The 18,985-nt window shown below is 35.1% G+C and overlaps 1 protein-coding gene across 4 annotated transcripts in view; it reads right to left on the bottom strand.

The window, feature by feature from the left end:
• TTLL7 (tubulin tyrosine ligase like 7) overlaps nucleotides 1-18,985 on the bottom strand; it is a 161,183-nt gene that overhangs the window by 98,144 nt on the left and 44,054 nt on the right. For all 4 annotated transcript variants that reach the window (XR_009531140.1, XM_060090021.1, XM_060090018.1 and 1 more), the window contains exons 2-6: nucleotides 10,004-10,205; nucleotides 9,669-9,800; nucleotides 4,966-5,087; nucleotides 4,270-4,337; nucleotides 1,981-2,139 (exon numbers count right to left, since the gene is read on the bottom strand). Coding sequence is in view for 3 of the 4 variants with exons in the window: in XM_060090021.1 (XP_059946004.1) it covers nucleotides 1,981-2,139; nucleotides 4,270-4,337; nucleotides 4,966-5,087; nucleotides 9,669-9,800; nucleotides 10,004-10,028 (506 nt within the window). In the remaining variant the exon portion in view is untranslated. The remainder of the gene's footprint in view (nucleotides 1-1,980; nucleotides 2,140-4,269; nucleotides 4,338-4,965; nucleotides 5,088-9,668; nucleotides 9,801-10,003; nucleotides 10,206-18,985) is intronic.

The following is an 18,985-nucleotide window of genomic DNA, read 5'->3' on the forward strand; positions in this document are numbered from 1 at the left end:
ACACAACTGCATAAAACAATTATTATAAATCTATTTTGATGGGCACACAATATATACAGGTGTAATTTGTGACAAAACATCATAAAGGGGGCAGAGGCAAATAGAAGCAAAGTTTTGTTGTTTTTGTTGTTGTTTTTACTGTTAAAAGTAATGATATTAATCCAAACTAAGTTGTTATAAATGGAGATGCTAATTGTAACCCCAAAGCAACCATTTAAAAAATAACTCAAAAAATATATAGTAAAATAAATGACAATGAAATTAAAATGGTACACTAGAAAATACCCATGTAATACACAAGAGGGCAGAAATGGAGAAATTGAGGTATGAAAACTATATAAGACATAAAGAAAACAAATAGCAAAATGTCAAAAGTAAATCTTTCCTTATCAATAATTACATAATAAATAAGAATGGATTAACTCTCCAGTTGAAAGACAAGATTTGGCAGAATGTATAAAAAATATGGCCCAACTACATGTTGTCAACAAGAGCCACACTTTATATTCAAAGACTTAAATAGGCTGAAAGTGAACAAATGGAAAAGATATTCCATGCAAACAGTAACCAAGAGAGAACTGAAGTGGCTATACTAGTATCAGACAAAATAGACTTTAAGACAAAAAGTACTCCAACAGACAAAGAAGAACAGTAATATAATAATTTTTTAAATTCAATGCATCAAGAAGATATAATAATTATAAACATATACACCTCACAACAGAGCTCCAAAATATATGAAGCAAAAACTGATAGAATTGAAGGCACAGATAGACAGTTCAACAATAGCAGCTGAAGTGTTCAATGCCCCCCACTCTCAGTAATGAACAGGACAATTGAACAGAAAACCAGCAAGGAAATAGATATATTCTACAGATGAGTGAGGTGTACTTTACCTATGTACTTCTGCATTGCATGAGATAAACCCTGGCAGCACAGTATGTATAGTATACTTTTTCAGCTATTTTATTACTGTAGTCAATTCATATTATTAACTATTTACACTAACATTAAATATATATAAAAAATGAATTTTTAACATAATTTTTAACATTAAAATTGAGAAAATGTGAATTTCAATTATCCTCCCCAAAATGTTTACCTTGATACTAACATAGTGAACCAAATCTACATTAAACAATTAATATACAATTTCCACTAACACTACATGTTGTTTGTCATTTAAATTACTAAACCACAGTTTAAAATAAAGTCTGATTAAATTATTAAATTATGATTAAAAGTTAAAAGGAAATGTGTTGAACAGTAATTTACCTGGCAGCTATATTTCCAAATATCTTTTTTCCCCACAGCACTCTAAATCAAAGATAAAAATTACTTGTGTTTTTATTAAAAGTAGCCTCAGCCACATTTTCTTTGAAAAAGTAAACAGCAGAAAACTAACATAAGAAAGCAAAAGTAAACAGGAATATTAAGTTGTATAATCTATCCCCAGCTAACATGTCTAGTTCTCAGCACTTTAGCTTAAAATGTGTTCTACTCATCTTCAATCCAATTACCATGGCTACATAAAGAAAAAAATTATTTGTAAAGCAAAGAAAATAGATATTTTGTGCTTAAGATTTTTTTTTAAGATGAAAACAGTAACACCCTTTCCATTTCATTCACCAACTCAATTTAGCTCTATTGTATCAACTGACTTTCCTCTCCAAGCTTACTCTAAAATTATGATGAATGCAAATTTCATGTTTAAGAAAAAAATTAGAAAATATTTACTTTTCTCTATTTTGTAGTCTCCTATCAGTCTCACAACCTGTTGATTAAATTTTTAGATTGAATTATTGAAGTCTCCAGGACAGGGTAAAAGGGCTCATTAAATATTTAGTTCCAAAAAAGCAAAAGTTAGAAAGTTATTTTAATTTTTTTTCATATTAGTACTCAACCATGAGCAAATGGTCACATTTATTCTTTCCCCCAATTTTTTAAAATTTTTATGTATTCCACATGAAAAATACCTACCCATGACCCATTGCACCATTAGCTGGTTTTACTATAAAAGTCTTCTGCTTTCTTTTTTTCTTTAATTCTTTCATATAATTCTGAAATTGTGTATATTCAGCAGGGAAGATCCATGTTCGAGGAACAAAGGTATAATCCAGAGGTCGGGACTTGATCATTCTGTAAGTTAGAGATAATATGAAAAGTAATTTCTATTCAAACTTATCTAAACTTTCTTTCTGTGCTACTGACATTTACTACAAGGATTTAAATTCCCTCCATTTCTTCATTTATTGATCCATTCATTAATTTTTAAATGCCTATTAATCACCTACTATATGTTAGGCACTATTCTAGATACTAGGGATACATTAGTGGAAAAAATAGACAAGAATTTCTGCCCCATGTACTAATTTACATATTAGTAGATCAAACATTTGAGTATATACTACGTGTTGGGCACTGAGGATTAACATGGTCTCTGTTCTAAGGAATTTACATATAGGCTATTAATTAAATACAGTGTGATAGGTGCAATAAAGCTACATAAGGCAAGGTAACGTGGAAGGCGGCATTAACTCTGCCTCCGGGATGCGGGTGGTTAGTATGGTTCACAGCCAAGTGCCATTCATATTGCTTCTTAAAAGATGATTTGGAGTTTGCTGGGTCATCCATAGGGAAAAATTTTAGATTGCCTTTTACCCTGGTGTTTTCTGGAGTTTTACTACTTTTGTGAGAAAACCATTGAAGCCTCTGAGTCAGGTTTTGTTTACATCAACTACATCTACCTATACATGTAGTTTTATGGCTACAGTGTATGGCCTGACATTTTTGTATTTGCAATAAATCAGGCTGCCTATTTGGTACATAACTTAGGGATACTGATAAAATACTAGGTATAAAATGTTTGCTTTTGATTAATCCAAATGCTAATTATTTGGTACATATTGATTCCCAATAACAATTTTTAAATTCTTAGAAATATTTTAAAATATTACCTATTAAAGAAAATCTGATTGTTTCAAAAAGTCTTCTTTATAAATGTATGAAAGTTTTTTATAGATGAGTAGTCACTGTTTCCAAACGAGATTAGTTAAAACTAAAATGGGACCATAGTATATAATATGCACAGAAGCAGGGCCTATACTGTAAGACTAGGGTGTGGAATATATAAGCCTCCTGGCTTCCACAACTGGAAGGTCATACAGTTATCATATTTCAAGTGCTCTTTCAAGAGAACCCTATAAAAAAAAAGTTACGTTTCCACTATGAGAAGGAAAATAATCACCAAATCCACCCGTCAAATCCAAAATAAGCCAACCAAGTAAATAATCTCAGTACAAAATAGGCTAACATTGATTGCTTTGAAACACACACACACACACACACACACACACACACACACACATATCTAAAGGAAGCACGATAACAGTGCTAATGTACTTGTTTTTATTCCCAACACCTTTACATGTATTTATTATAGTTTAACAATAATGTGAAATTAGATCAAGTTAAAGCTTTAATAGAATACACTTTAAAACTAACCATGAGATGTTTATGAATGATACCATTCTTTGTTATATTTAGAAAAAAATCCAAGCATACAATTTATCAACTTTCTTAAAATAAAAAAAATCTAATCAACAGAAATATAAGCTGCACAAAAATTCTGCAGTATATTAAGTATAACACTTTACCTGTTAACAGTTTTTCCCATGAAAGCAGATTATTACTCTAAATAATGGTCTCTGAGATAAATATGTGTGCATGTATCCCCGGGTAGGAACATATACATGTGTGTATGCATATATGTGTGCGCACAGGCACCTATAACAGTGCCTGGCTCATATTAGATGCTCAATAACCAGTATTCTGAACACACACATACCCACAGGCAGGATATAATGCAACAAATTAGTTCCTGCAAGGTTTAACTGAAAATAATTAAGTATATATTGAATGCCATGTACAGAAAACTTTTTACATTTAAAAGAAAAACTTATGCTGCTAGAGAGACAGCAAGTTGCAGTGAAAAGAACCCTGAAATTCTGGAGACCGGGTTTCTACTCCAGCTCTGCTGCTAGCTATTTGACTTTGTGTAAGATATTCATGTCTCTGACCCTCAATTACCTCCTCTGAAAAGTCAAAGAATAGAACCCGGAAAATTTTAAAACACTTCTAGCTCTAAAATTCTATCTCTTCCAACAAAATATCATTTCAAATCAATATAAATTTGTGAAAGATAGCACTATGACATTCAAAATGTAATTTTTGAACAGTTCTTCTCTATTACAAGAAAATGAAGATTACTTGGTCATATTTCTCGCTAGGAAATCCTTCCTACAGATCTCCCCCATTCCTGGAAAATGGTTGATCCTCTGGAAAATAAAAAGGTCAACATTAATATTTTCATTAACTTAATGAATATATTCATTTATACTATAATACAGTTACATTCATTCTTTGAGTTTAATTTTTTTAGTAAAAAACAAAAAAACTGATGAAAATTGACTAATTTGTTGCCTACAGTCAATTTTGTATAACCCTCTACACTAACAGGAAGAACTATTCAAAATCTCAATTGTCTAAAATTCCATGTATTTGGCTTTTTTATTTTTTAATATGTTTGTATTACGTTCCAGAAATAAAATAATGAAGCCAAATTACACATAGCTGACATTACAAGGGATATCCGTGTTCAGATCTCTTTATGCAATCTACTCCACATCGTTCATCTTTAAGCATGATGCAAAGCACCAGCCTAGGAAGAGTTTTCCTCTATCAATTCTTCCTTAAAGATGGAAAGGGGTTAAAAGTTAAATTTGAGAGGATGCAGTCTTCAGGCAAAGAGTCAGTACAACTGGACAGCAACAAAACAGGCTATTCAGGTAAATTAGAACTGAAATTTAATATGTCAGCATATTAAGAGCCTTATCTAAAGAAAATTATAATGGAATTCATATAACTTTCCTACTGACCAAAAATTGGTCATGATTAATTTCCCACCTGGTAATTTTGCAGCTCTGCAATCTTCTCCTGCTGAACAGCTGAATCACACCATATAAGGTTACTTGTTTCATCCTCATCTGGTGTTTTCATAAATCCCATTTCATCTATTACTAAACGAACTGCAAGTAAACAGTTAAGTTAAACCAAAATTAAAATACTGCTGAAATACATTCATTATGAAAATCTTTTTTGATATATATCAATTTTAGCTCACAGTATTTCACTTGTAAAATTTCCATTAGTTATAGCATAACCTTACCTTTAGCTACAACAATTTAATGTCAAATTATACTCAATAGCAACAGAGAACTGCTTTTAAGTGGCACCCAAAATCCTTAGTTTCAATTTTCTGAGATTTAACAGGTACACAACACTATTAAAGAGTTTAGTGATTATTCATAGCATAGTGAAAATACACACACAGCTGACAACACCTCTACTCAGGAGAATGTACTTCTATGGCTTTTTCATGACCTTGGGTTAGGTACAAAAGGGAAAAGATAAAAATAGCCCCGATCATTAGACCTATCCTATATTTTCCACCTCCCTAGTTCAAATTATTTTTAGCAGTTAAAACCAAGTCAGCTATATTGACACAGGATACAAAATAATGAAGCAGAATTACAGTAGGGATTTGGAAACCCTGGCCCTCCTATCTGCTCCCAACCCTCTAATCCTATGGAAAAAATTTATGCTCAGAGAAAATCTTGCTTTTTAGATTTCACAATCAACACATTGTTATCACAATTACACAATTAACATATTGACACTTTTCTTCCAATGAGGTTCAAATTTAAAATAAAGATCAGCAAATACTTAGGATAAATTTAGGTTCCAACAGAATTTGGAGTCTTAATAGAATGGTGTAACAAATTAGCAGCGCTTCGATGTTTATTTTTAAACATTTTCTTTTTACTGCCCTATATATGGGGAGATACGGTAAAAAGGGATTAATTGTCTGAATGTACTTGGCTCAAGTATGAAACTGATGACCAGACACCTGCTGGTTTCAAGTCCTAGGGACTCTTGATTTCTTTTTGGCTGAGGAGAAAGAATGGGCTTTTTATGCAATAATGCTTAGAACACAGGCATAATAAAAGAAGAGGACAGTGAGGGAGACGGATGAGGTAGGGGAAGGGATTGTTGAGGTGAAGTTGCTTTTATCCATGAGAAGCTTGATAAAACGTGGGGTTGTTCTGAAGGCCTACGTGACAACGTACAGTATAAGAATTTGGGGAAAGGGCTCTTCCTCTCTCTGCCACAGACCACCATGCAGTGTTGGCGTCCTGAGGGCCCAAGAGCTTCTGTGTCATCTAGAGCTCGTAGGGAGGGCAAGGACCGTAGTGACACAGCCTAGGAGAGTTCTTTCACTGGCTCACAAGCAGAAAACAATGACAAGGCCAGAACCGCAGCTCAGGGGCAGACCCATTTCTGAGTGCATGGAAGTCATTGCCCTGGGCCTCTCAGAAATAACTGGGAAACCCCTGAGGAGAGAAATGGAACTGGTGGCAGTTATGGACGGAGGGAGTATAATGAGCTACTAAAATGTGGGTATTAATGTACACATGAGCTGGTGAGGCTGGGAACATTCAGGGTACATAACAATGGTGGAAAAGATCCATTCTTTCTTTAGATTCTCAAAGTCAAATTTATAAGGTCGGTCATATATAAATCTCTCTTATTATGAAATTCAAAGCTTGGAGAGCTGACAAAGTTGAACTTCAAAGAAAAATACAATGTAGGGTATTAAACTGTCACTTTTTTTTTCAGCTAAGCTATTTAATCATATTTTTGTTTGAACTGAAGTTTTAGAAATCAATTGGCATCTTTTTAAGTATACCATCCTCCACTGCATAGAAAAGAACTTCCTTTAACATGTCAGTTCCAAATAGAAGGCTGTTGGCAGCCAAAGCCTAAATCCATGCTTTTAAATGTTGGTCTTTTAGGAGCTCTCTTTATAAAAAAGGTGAAGTAATGGCCTCAATATTGAATTTCTACCAAACCAAACTCCCCACTGGTAAAATAGAGATAACCACACCAACCATTTTTCTCACATTTCCCCTTGCATAATTAGGTACCCCCTTCTTCAATCTGTTTTGTCCCCATTTAATGAAAATTACCAAAAATACATTCCTCACAAATCTGTCCTACTTTTTTTTTGCCTTGACCCATAGAGCTTTCAGAGGCTGTTCAGGAGTTTTAAAAATAGGAATCTATGCAACAACTCTCTGAATTTTAGACAGAGGACACCTTAATGTTCCTCAATTTAAATTTCAATTCATATTTTATTTAGGCAGTATGATACAGTAAAACGAACACTAAATTTGGAAGCAAATTAATTCAGATTCAAGTTCTACTTTTGCCATCTGTACGATCTTGAGTAAGTTGCTAACTCTCAGTGAGCTTCAGTTTCTTCAACTGTGCTAAGGGACATTTTAAAAAGTAATAATTAAAATTTCATAATGTATTAATTATAGGACTACTGTGAGAATGTAGTTCACCATTCCACAACATGTCTCCATGAGGAATTATGGGAGAAATTTCTCTCAAGACTCGGAAATAGAAAAAATTGCATTTCCCTTGAATAACCAGTATGGTTTTATCTTCTGGGCACTGTGTATTCTATAGCTGATTATGTTTCGATTATTTGCTTTGCTTGCTAGGAAGCTCAGAGTCAAACCCATGCAAATCTCTAACTATACAGGATTTCATGGAATGCAGTTTGTATTCTGATCAGCCACAAGATTCATCCTATTTTACTGTTTTTATTTTTCCTTATTTATTTTCTTATGGCTGTTAGCCACTTCAAATTCACTATTAGAGTGAGTAAAGTCAGGGAAAGGACAACAAGGGAGTAATGCAGCCTATTTGACAGGGTTACTGGAGGATTAAAGGAGGTAATTCATGTGAAAATATTTGGTCCAGGGTTATAAAAGAATTAATATTAAGACTAGTAGTGACCAAAGTATTCTACATGAGGAAACAGGCAACACCAGGGACAAAACACAAGTGTCCTGACTATGGCTTAATTATCATTCTATTATATAATTCAACCTGTCAAAGGAGCAGTAATTAAATTACAAGAAGTAATCTGTTGCATATCACAAGGTTAAATAAGGGAAAGCAAGGTAACACTTTCTCCTGGACACACAGCCAATTGTCTCTTTCCCTCCCCTATACTTAGCTTTGTATTCTCCCAGCAGTCCCTTGTCCAAGTCTCCAAGCCTGATCTAGCCAGGGCTTTTGCTAAACACAACTGAGAAGGCTCAGCAAAGAGGTCTGGAATCAGTGTGAAGAAGGCTAATGCAACTTCAGCCCTTAGAAGTGAGAGGGAACTACAGTTAAAAACACTCTCCTTTAGATCAAGTTGCTTATAAACCCCACCAGGACCTTAAAAGCAAACAGGAGGATAAGTTGACACCGCTCATTAATCACTTTGACAACGGTTATTCTTGTTTTTTCACTCTAGTAAATACGCTGCAAATAATTCACATCTCACCGTCCCACATTAACTCGCCCAAAGTTTTTTCCTCTGAGGAACACTTGTTGAAATAGAGTATTAGGGGACCTCGATTCCTATGAAATATGCCATTGATTCCTGATGAACTTTGGTGCATTACTGTAAGTGGAAACACGACCCTCAAAAGTTAATAAGAGTAAGAATAATTAACATCCTTGAGATTCACATGGTTTCCTCAACTCTTTTAATGCAAAATTATTTTTTAAAAAGAGGAAGATTTTTTGAGTACTTGTAGTAGTAATGAGTTTCTCAGTGCCGGGCAGAAGTATCTTAATTTAAAGTAATTAATTCTTACCTATTCTCTCCACTGCAGATACTGCTTACATATAAAAAGTAAAATTCTATTAATAAAAGGCAACAGTATCATCAAAATAATTTTTAAAGCATAGAGAGAAATATGTTCTTACTCTATTGTCAGGTTCTCATTGTTTAATATAAACCTCAAATTCTGAACTTTTCATTTTACATTTTTAATCTGTTTTAAAAATGATTTACAAAATAATGAATGTTAAAGATTAAACATAATTTTAGGGCCTCCCTGGTGGCGCAAGTGGTTGAGAGTCCGCCTGCCGATGCAGGGGATACGGGTTCGTGCCCCGGTCTGGGGGGATCCCATATGCCGCGGAGCGGCTGGGCCCGTGAGCCATGGCCGCTGAGCCTGCGCGTCCGGAGCCTGCGCGTCCGGAGCCTGTGCTCCGCAACGGGGGAGGCCACAACAGTGAGAGGCCCGCATACCGAAAAAAAAAAAAAAAAAAAAAAAAAAAAAAGATTAAACATAATTTTAGCCCCAAGTGAAAAATGCATTAGAATAATACAATTTTCCTAAGCACATCTGTATTTAAAGATTAAAGCTAGAACCATTGGTTTTACTGCTCATATTACTTTATACTTGATTTAAAAACTAAGTATTAATCAAAATCATATATATTTAATCCAATCCCATCAATAACTAAAAACATTTAGAACATTTAAAGAACTTTTTACAGTGATGTTCTATTTGATTACTGACATGTTAAATATCTCATAGAAAAGAAAATTTTATAGAAGCCATTCAAAAAACCATTACATAGAAGATAATTATCTCTGAGAAGATAATTATCTCTGAATTTCTATGTTGTTTTCAACATCAAATTAGTTTTTCCGACAATTATGAAAATCTCATAATTCTGAGGAGACCTACCAATTTCAAACTTTGTCCCAGCAACATTTGCTGTAATGGTTCCCTTCTTTTTCTTCTTTCTGACTTTCCTTTTCATCGTGCTTTGATAAGGCAATTCTGTATGCAGATCCAGGGGAGAGGGTCCCTGAATAACTTTAAAAGAAATGTAAACCAACCAAACATCACTGAAATAACAAAAACTCCATACCAGAGAACATAAATGCCCCCCACAAGGTAAAATTATGAATTCTGATTCTTTGAGTCCCCAATTAATTTTTAATTCTTAAAAAAATTAGCAGTGATGATCTATAATACAGCCACATAATAGGAACACATGATTAAATCAAGCTGCTTACCTCTTTCTTGAGGCAAAGATGGCATTCTTGCCTGTGCCGATTAACAACAGCAGTGTGCGCTGCTGTACAAGCTCTTAGGAAACCTGGAAGGCCCGCATTAGTCTAAGTAGGATACGGCTCCAAATCACTGAAAGTTCCTATCATATTATCTTGGTGGAATCCTCAGATTTCAGGACATTGAAATTATGAGATAAGAAGGGGCCTGCAAGGATTTTAAAACAAAGGCATTTAGAAAACAACTTTTATGACATTTTTTGATATATGCCAATACTCTTCTTTTTAAAAGTCAAGGAGATATGAAAGTTAATGCAGTTAACCAACAAATACTAGTTAATTTATTAAACTTTATGTAAAAATGCCAAGCAATAGTCCCCTGTTTTTAAAAGTGCACAATCTAAAGGAGGAGGTTTTAAGTCATGTATCATATTTACATACAATAAGTAACACGCTTTACACAAACAAGAACAACAATAATAATATTCACTACCATTTGTTGAACGTTTACTATCTCAGGTCACTTATACCACTTAATCTTTCAACAAAACTATAAGGTAGAAGCTTTTATCCCCATCTAACAGGTAAGTAATTTGAGCTCAGAAAGGACAAATCTTCACAAAGAAAGTAAGTGACAAAGTAGAGATTAAAATAACATCTCTTATGTTAAAACCAGTGCCTTTAACCAGGACCCCATACAACCCTCAACCCAATGCACGTAACTTAGTTGCAGCCCCGCTTTTAATATGAAACAGTAAAACAAGTGTTAGTGCCAGGGTAGAGATCACATGCTGCCAGAATGGAGAAAAAAGAAATTCCCTTTTTAACTTGTGTGAGGGGGAGGGGTGACTTCATCAAACAGACCACATTTGAATTACGCCTTTAAAAATGAGAACAATTTTGAAAGGCAGAAAATAGGAGTCATTACCATGATGATCTTATTTGGGCACACGGAGGAACACAATAAACATTTTGTAATGAATGAACTAATTAGTTTGGCTACGCTTCAACATGGCCTATTACACTTCACTTATATTTTCATTGTGTATGTATGAACCTAGGGGTTGTGCCCTGACTATACTATACTGCCCAGTCTATACTATCAACTTTCTAACTTCTCCCTTCATACTTCAAGAATCTTCAAGTTCTTGTAAAATGTCTCTAAACATAATGAAAGTTATAAAACCTATCACAATAAACAAAGGTATGACATCAACACCTTTATCAGGATATTATCAGGTTTATGAGAAGTTCAGAAGTATTTAAAAATTCAGCTACATAAAATGTGACTCATATACACCACTCCCAACAGTCATTATTAATAATAAGATTCATTATTAAAGAAAATATAGAACTTAATTTGTTCTCAAGTATCATTTTCACTAGAATAATTCTCTAGAATAATTCAATAACAAAACCAGGGAACTATTATTTATTACAGACCAACTGTGAGCAGGCACTATGTTAAGAATCTAAACTATTTTACCTCATTAACAAACTTGGAACTTAGGTATCATTTGCCCCAATTTTCCAGACATGGAAACTAAGGCTAAATAAGTTAAGTAAATCAAGGTAACACAGCTTATAAATAGAAAACCTGGGCTTTGAACCCAATTTTGTCTGATTATCTGTTCTATTCACTGAGCCCCACTAGTTTCAGACAGCGTGCTAATATGCTACATAGATGTACAAGAAGTTGTGACCCTACTGCAGTCCATACTGCAAGATATGGGTGTATCTGGGAATTCACGATACTTCAAACCCAACAGTGAAATCACAGTGAACATCCCTAACCTGACAACAGCCCCCAATTCCAAGCTGGAAATAGACTAGATCATTTTTCAGAATAAAAGAAAGGAGTAGCCTATGGTTCAGTTTGGTTTCCTTCTGGAAGGTCTGATACCTCAGGGAGGTAACTATTTGAGTTTACAAGTCCTTGTGCAACACCTTGTTACTGGAGTAAACAAAGATCCTCTTACGGTAATGGAGTACTTATTACATTGAAAGTAGGTGACAAAGTCAACAAGAGCTTGAGAACAATGTTTGCCTAACTATACTAACAATAAATTAATAATTGTTATAGGCTGTAAAAACAGATTTATTAATTTCTGACTCACATAATGAGCCTAACAACTTCGATTTGTATAGAGCTCAAAACAAGAACTGTTATCCCTTCCCCCAACCACACAGAATTTAAAGGCCTTAAAATTATTCTCTCCATAGCTTATGCTTAATTCCATTTATGGTTTGGTGATTAACAATAAAAGTGCTCCAACAAACTCCAGGACCTCATTCTGCCATCCAATTCTAACCATTTCACTTTATTCTAAACAAGAGACTTGAGATGACAGATTGATCACACCACTCAGATGAACCATGGTTACCTACTTTCCAAAAGGAGAAAGCATGTTTTGGTTACCTCCCAAATAAGCCAAGTTTCGCTGCAAAGTAAAATCACCTGAGGCACTTTTGAAAATCCTGGTACCCAGGCCACATCCCAGACCAGGTGGGGCTTAAGCATCAGCAGTTTTAAAGCTCTCCAAATGATCCTAGTGTACAGCAAAGGTTGACAACCTCTGCTGTAAGCACATAACTTCACTAAAGCAAATAATAGTTAATTACAACATACATATATCAAATTACAAGAAAAAAGTAAAACAAAGATGAAAACTCTTAGAACTGAATGAAAAGGGTCAAATAGGTAGAAGTCACCTATAAAAATCCTCATATCTAGTTCAAGTAAACAAATTAGAAGAAAAAAGAATTAGGTCAGCAGAAATTGATTTCTAAGACAAACAATTTTATTTTGCAAGAAGACATTTCCAAAAGGAATCAATTTACTAAAATGTCAAGCAAATAGTATCCTTAAATGTAGAACTTCAAGTGCTACCATGCAAAACAACAGCTGCATAAGACGGAAACAACAAAAATTCTAATATATTCGTGATGGAGTACCCTTTCTTCCCAGTTCTTCCTGCTGAATTTCTACCCATCACTTAAAATCCAAATAAATTTCCACTTTTTCCTTAAAGCTTCCTGTGATCATGTCTGAAGAAATTCATTTCTCCCTCTTCTGGCCTATCCTAGAGATGATTATTTGTACCCCTATCATATCACCAATCACAAACCAAGAAACTAAGCTCTGTGAAAACAGAGGTTTTCTTCTATCTTGTTCACTCTTCCACTCCCAGAGCCTAGAATAGTGCCTAACACAGTGCTCAATAAGTGCTTGTTCATGAATTTTAAAAAATCAATCAACTAACGACACCTGGGAGTAACAAGAGGTGGTTATGGAGCTCTGAGAAGCAAAACACATATATATATTACTTTCACATTTTTAAGTGAAAAAAGCAAAGTACATAAAAGTTTACATTTGTGTAAAATGATAGGTGAATACATGAATATATGCACAGAGCAGTGGTGGCCTTTTGTAGCTGGGGGCAGAGCTAAGGGAGGCTAACTTTCATGTATACCCTTTAGTGACCCAAGCATGTATCATCTATTCAAAAAGTTAAATACATGTGATAAAAGTTTGTGTCAACATTATCATGTTGACAACAAAAACCATCAAACTGTGTATTTCACTTAGATGAAAATAATTTAATCTAGATGAAAGTATAATATGGTAGAAAGAGCACTGAACAAGAAGTCAGTTAGAGCTCTTACCCTTTACTCTGCCATTTACCAAATAGATGACTTAATTTCTTAATATGCAAAAGGAAGGAATTGATTCTTTCCAGCCCTAAAGTCTACCATGTCAACCAATGAGGATAGCATTGTTGATACTTCGGATGACAACAAGATGAAGACAAAACTACTTTTGTGTAAAAAAACAGGGAAACTCAGACCTTCTCCAACAATCCCCCCAAACCCATGCCCTGGTGAATGGTATATGGGCTCTTTGTACATACTAAAATTTTACTTTACCAAAGATTACTAAAATAATCTAACAAAAGGTCATGGGAACCAAAATTAGAGCTAAATTGAAAATATGTGTAATAACATTAAATAGAAATGTAATAAAAGCTGTTTTTCTGGTGATGAGAGAAAGGAGAAGGGACCCAAATAAACCAGTACCTACTGTATACTAAGCACTTTCACATAACTTTATGTATATTTAGTCCATACAAAGCATTTTTTATTCTAATTTTACATATGGTAAAATTTAGATTCCGTGGATAAGTAACTTGCCCAAAGTCACACCTTAATAGGTGACAATGAAGTGATTTCTCTCTAAAGCCCATATTCTTTCCCACATTTTGTGCTACCTTCAAAACTCAGTCTTTAAACATGACATATTAACGATTTCACAAAGAAGCTTAATTCTGCTTGACTGGAACTATTTTAAAAGCTAGGGAATGAAAGCAAGAGAATCAAAGTGCAGTTTAAAATGTGGTTGAGATCACAAAGTTGCATCAGCTTTAGTTTCCCTTCTTGGAACACCTAGGCAGCTAGCAGGATCCAGATCATCTTCCCGGGTTTCTCCTTCATGAATGTACTGCAATTCAACAAGTACTGTTATATACCAGGTACTGTTCTCAGTAAACAAAATAGATAAAAATTTTCTTTCTCCGTGGTGCTTGCATTCTAGTTGGGGAGAGACAAACAATAACAGTAAACTACAGAAATTTTCTTAGGTCAGTCTTCCAAGGCAATAGAAATAAAAGCAAAAATAAACAAATGGGACCTAATGAAACTTACAAGCTTTTGCACAGCAAAGGAAGCCATAAACAAAATGAAAAGACAACCTATGGACTGGGAGAAAATATTTGCAAATGATGTGACTGACAAGGGCCTAACTTCAAAACTATACAAACAGCTCCTACAATTTAATAACAAAAAACACAGTTGAAAAATGGGCAGAAGACCTAAATAGACATTTCTCCAAAGAAGACACATGGATGGCCAATAGGCACACAAAAAAGATGCTCATCATTGCTAATTATCAGAGAAATGCAAATCAAAACAACGAGGTACCACATTACACCAGTCAGAATGGCCATCATTAAAAAGTCTACAAATAATGAATTCTGGAGAGGGTGTGAAGGGAACCCCCCTATGCTGTTGGTGGGAATGTACATTTGTGCAGCCACTATGGAAAACAGTACAGAGGTTCCTCAAAAAACTAAAAATAGAATTGCCATATGATCCAGCAATCCACTCCTGGGCATATACCCAGACAAACTATAATTAGAAAAGATATATGCACCCCTACATTCATAGCAGCACTATTTACAATAGCCAAGACATGGAAGCAAACTAAATGTCCATCAACAGATGAATGACTAAAGAAAATGTGGTATATATATACAATGTAATATTACTCAGCCATTAAAATGAATGAAATAATGTCATTTGCAGCAACATGAATGGACCTAGAGATTATGATACTAAGCAACGTTTAAGTCAGAAAGAGAAAGACAAATACTATATGATATCACATATGTGGAATCTAAAATATGACACAAATGAACATGTGTACAAAACAAGAACAGACTCACAGACATAGAGAACAGACTTGTGGTTGCCGGGGTGTTGTGGGGGGAGCAAAGAATTGGGAATTTGGGATTAGCAGATGCAAACTATTATATATAGGATGGATAAACAACAATGTCCTACTTCATAGCACAGGGAACTATATTCAATATCCTGTGATAAACCATAATGGAAAAGAATATGAGAAAGAATATACATGTATAACTGAGTCATTTTGTTTTATAGTAGAAATTAAAACAACATTCTAAATCAACTATATATGTCAATAAAATTTATTGACATAAAATTTAAAAATAAGTAAATAAACTAAAGAATATGCTAAGTTCTATGGGGAAAAAAAAACAGAGCTACTAGTTAGGATGTCAGGAGTAGGGGGGGAAAGGGTGAAGGTTTGCAATTTTAAGTACTGTATCCAGATAGGCCTCACTGGGGATGATATACTAAGGAAGGCAATGATTTGTAATCACAAGTGGAGTTGATAAAAATATTATGCAGGGGCCTCCCTGGTGGCGCAGTGGTTGAGAGTCCGCCTGCCGATGCAGGGGATACGGGTTCGTGCCCCGGTCTGGGAGGATCCCATATGCCGCGGAGCGGCTGGGCCCGTGAGCCATGGCCGCTGGGCCTGCGCATCCGGAGCCTGTGCTCCGCAACGGGAGGGGCCACAGCAGTGAGAGGCCCGCATACCGCAAAAAAAAAAAAAAAAAAAAAAAAAAAAAAAAATATTATGCAGGGGCTACCCTGGGCACAGTGGTTAAGAATCTGCCTGCCAATGCAGGGGACATGGGTTCGAGCCCTGGTCCAGGAAGATCCCACATGCTGTGGAGCAGCTAAGTCCATGTTCCACAACTGCTGAGCCTGCACTCTACAGCCCGCGAGCCACAACTACTGAAGCCCGAGCGCCTAGAGCCTGTGCTCTGCAACAAGAGAAGCCACCACAATGAGAAGCCTGCACACCACAATGAAGAGTAGCCCCTGCTCGCCACAACTAAAGAGAGCCCGCGAGCAGCAACAAAGACCCAACTCAGCCATAAATAAATAAATAAATAAATAAATAAATAAATAAATAATTTTTAAAAAAATTATGCATATGTGAGCATATGGGCATGTAAGCATGTGTGGATGTGAACATGTACGATAAGGAGGAAATGGGGAAACCTACTACCTTCTGGGTACTGAACAATCTTTCAGCCCTTCAACATGATTCTTCTTCCTAAATCCTAGTTTTCCTACATCATTTTCTACATTGATTTTCATATTTCTATTTTCACACTGGCAAGGAGTAGAACAGATATGTTTCACAATGTATGTAGTTTTGTATACTTTTGATAGTGTATCACTTTTCTGAAGGAGGGAGGCACCAGAAAGATCCCAACCACTCCCTCCACCTTGTGTCCCCTATACTGACACTAGATTGTGACACACTCCTGAGGACTCTCTTTGGTTCTTGGGCTCCTAGCAAAAACTGTGTAGTTTTTGGCATCTAGCTCACTCTCACCCCACTTCCATACTTTCAGTTTTCAAAACCCATCAAAAAATCTATATTAGTCAGTACAAGCTATATAATGCTGCAATAATAAACAACCCCCAAATCTTAGGACCTTGAAACAACTAAGGTCTATTTCTTGATCATGTTACATCTCAACCATGGCAGGGGTGCTCCACATATCACAGTCACACAGAAACCTAAGCTGTCAGAACAGCTATCATCCTAACAATAACCAGTCACTGTGCCAGAGGGAAAGAAAGTTTTGGAGGATCTTTTCCCAGCAGCTAATGACACATACAATTTCTGCTCACAATTCAATGGCCTCAAGCAGTCACATGACCCCGGCCAACAAGAGTTAGGAAGTGCAATCATATCAAATGACTAGCAGGAAAAAAAGCTAGTAAATAACACTAAGAACCATCACAGACTCAGACCTTGATTACTCTCTACATGAACCTAGTTTCTAGTTCTCCGTGATTCCACTTTATAGTATTCTCCCCTGCCTGGAAGAAAAATTGCTGAGATCTGTATTGGGTCCACTCTACCTCTCAGCTTTATGCAGTAGATAGTTAAATTTCTCTATCCTGAGCTGCTATGGAATGAAATAACGATGGTGAAGAAGAGGAAGAAGACAAGGAGGAAGAGGAGGATGGGGTTGACACAATCATTTATGTAAAACATACTATGTGCCAGGCACTCTTCTAGGTTTCTACATATAAAACTCTGATCTTCCCAACCCTAAATGGTATCCCGTTATTATTATCCCCACAGACAGTTGTTTAAAGAAAAGAGGTATAATGAACAATGATACTAACACACAAATAAAATTTTTAAGTGATATTGCCCCAAGATAATTCTCTCTGGATGTCAAACTGTTATCATCTGATGAAAGATGTTTTGACTACTACTTCAAGAAAAATGAAAAATAATAAATATAACAAAAATTATATCCAATTAAGCTTTTACTTGGTGGGGAAACACTTGCCATACACATAATGTATTATTTGCAGAGAGGTTATTGCAAGTAGCAGTCAGGAATCTATTATTTCATGAAAATCATCAAAATAAGGCAGTTGTTTTTTTAGGTAAAAATAGTAATATTTCCAAACATCAGGTCATAAATACAATTTTGTCCATTGTTGTGTCTTAAAACATCATTAAATTTCAGCAGTTGGTCCTCAAACCAAATTTGATATGTTATTTTTATTTTCCAAGAAATGATGCATTTTCTTACATGAAAATAAGATAATGAAAATAAGATAATGAAAGTAAATGAATCATGTGCTACTTTTTAAACGTTAAAATTTGAAGTGTTTCTTATTTGTTTTAAATATTATTAAGAGCAGATTTAATGTGAGCCTTAGACCACCAACTTCAATTTTAATGTGCATACTAATCACCTGGGTATGTTGTTAAAGTTCAGGTTAATGAAATAAATGCAATAAATGAAATAGCCAAAATACTTTTGTTTGAACCACTATATGTCTCCTTGGAAGTATTCTGTTTTAAGTCACACTGTTGAAAATGTAGGTCCAATTCTGACTCATTAGCAATATGGTGGAGTCATTGAAGGATTTAAAGAGGAGTTAACATATCCAAATTTCTTTTTTATAGATTACACCAGCAGTTATTGTGGGGGCTGGATGGGAGAGGGGCAGGAGTGAACAGAGAGTCTCAGAATTGCACAAGTCCAGGAGAGAGATGGTAAGAGTTCGATCATGGATACAAGCAATAGACACAGGCAGAAAAAACACGTTAACTACGGAAGAACAGCAGAACTTGGTGATCAAGAAGGAAAAAGTAATCTTGGATGACTTACAGGTCTCTGCCTTAGGAGAACTGGGTAGAAGACAGCACCATTCAACAAGATAAGGCAGAAAGAAAAGCCATTTTGAGGGATAAGATGATTTCAGTTTTATATTTGCAGAAAAGGATAGATGGAAAAAAATAGACAATAAGACAATGGAATTAGTGATGACTGAAAATAAGGAAAACCTCCACTTTTA

This window comes from Mesoplodon densirostris, chromosome 2 (genome assembly GCF_025265405.1).
Source record: "Mesoplodon densirostris isolate mMesDen1 chromosome 2, mMesDen1 primary haplotype, whole genome shotgun sequence".
NCBI classification, from domain to species: Eukaryota; Metazoa; Chordata; class Mammalia; order Artiodactyla; family Ziphiidae; genus Mesoplodon; species Mesoplodon densirostris.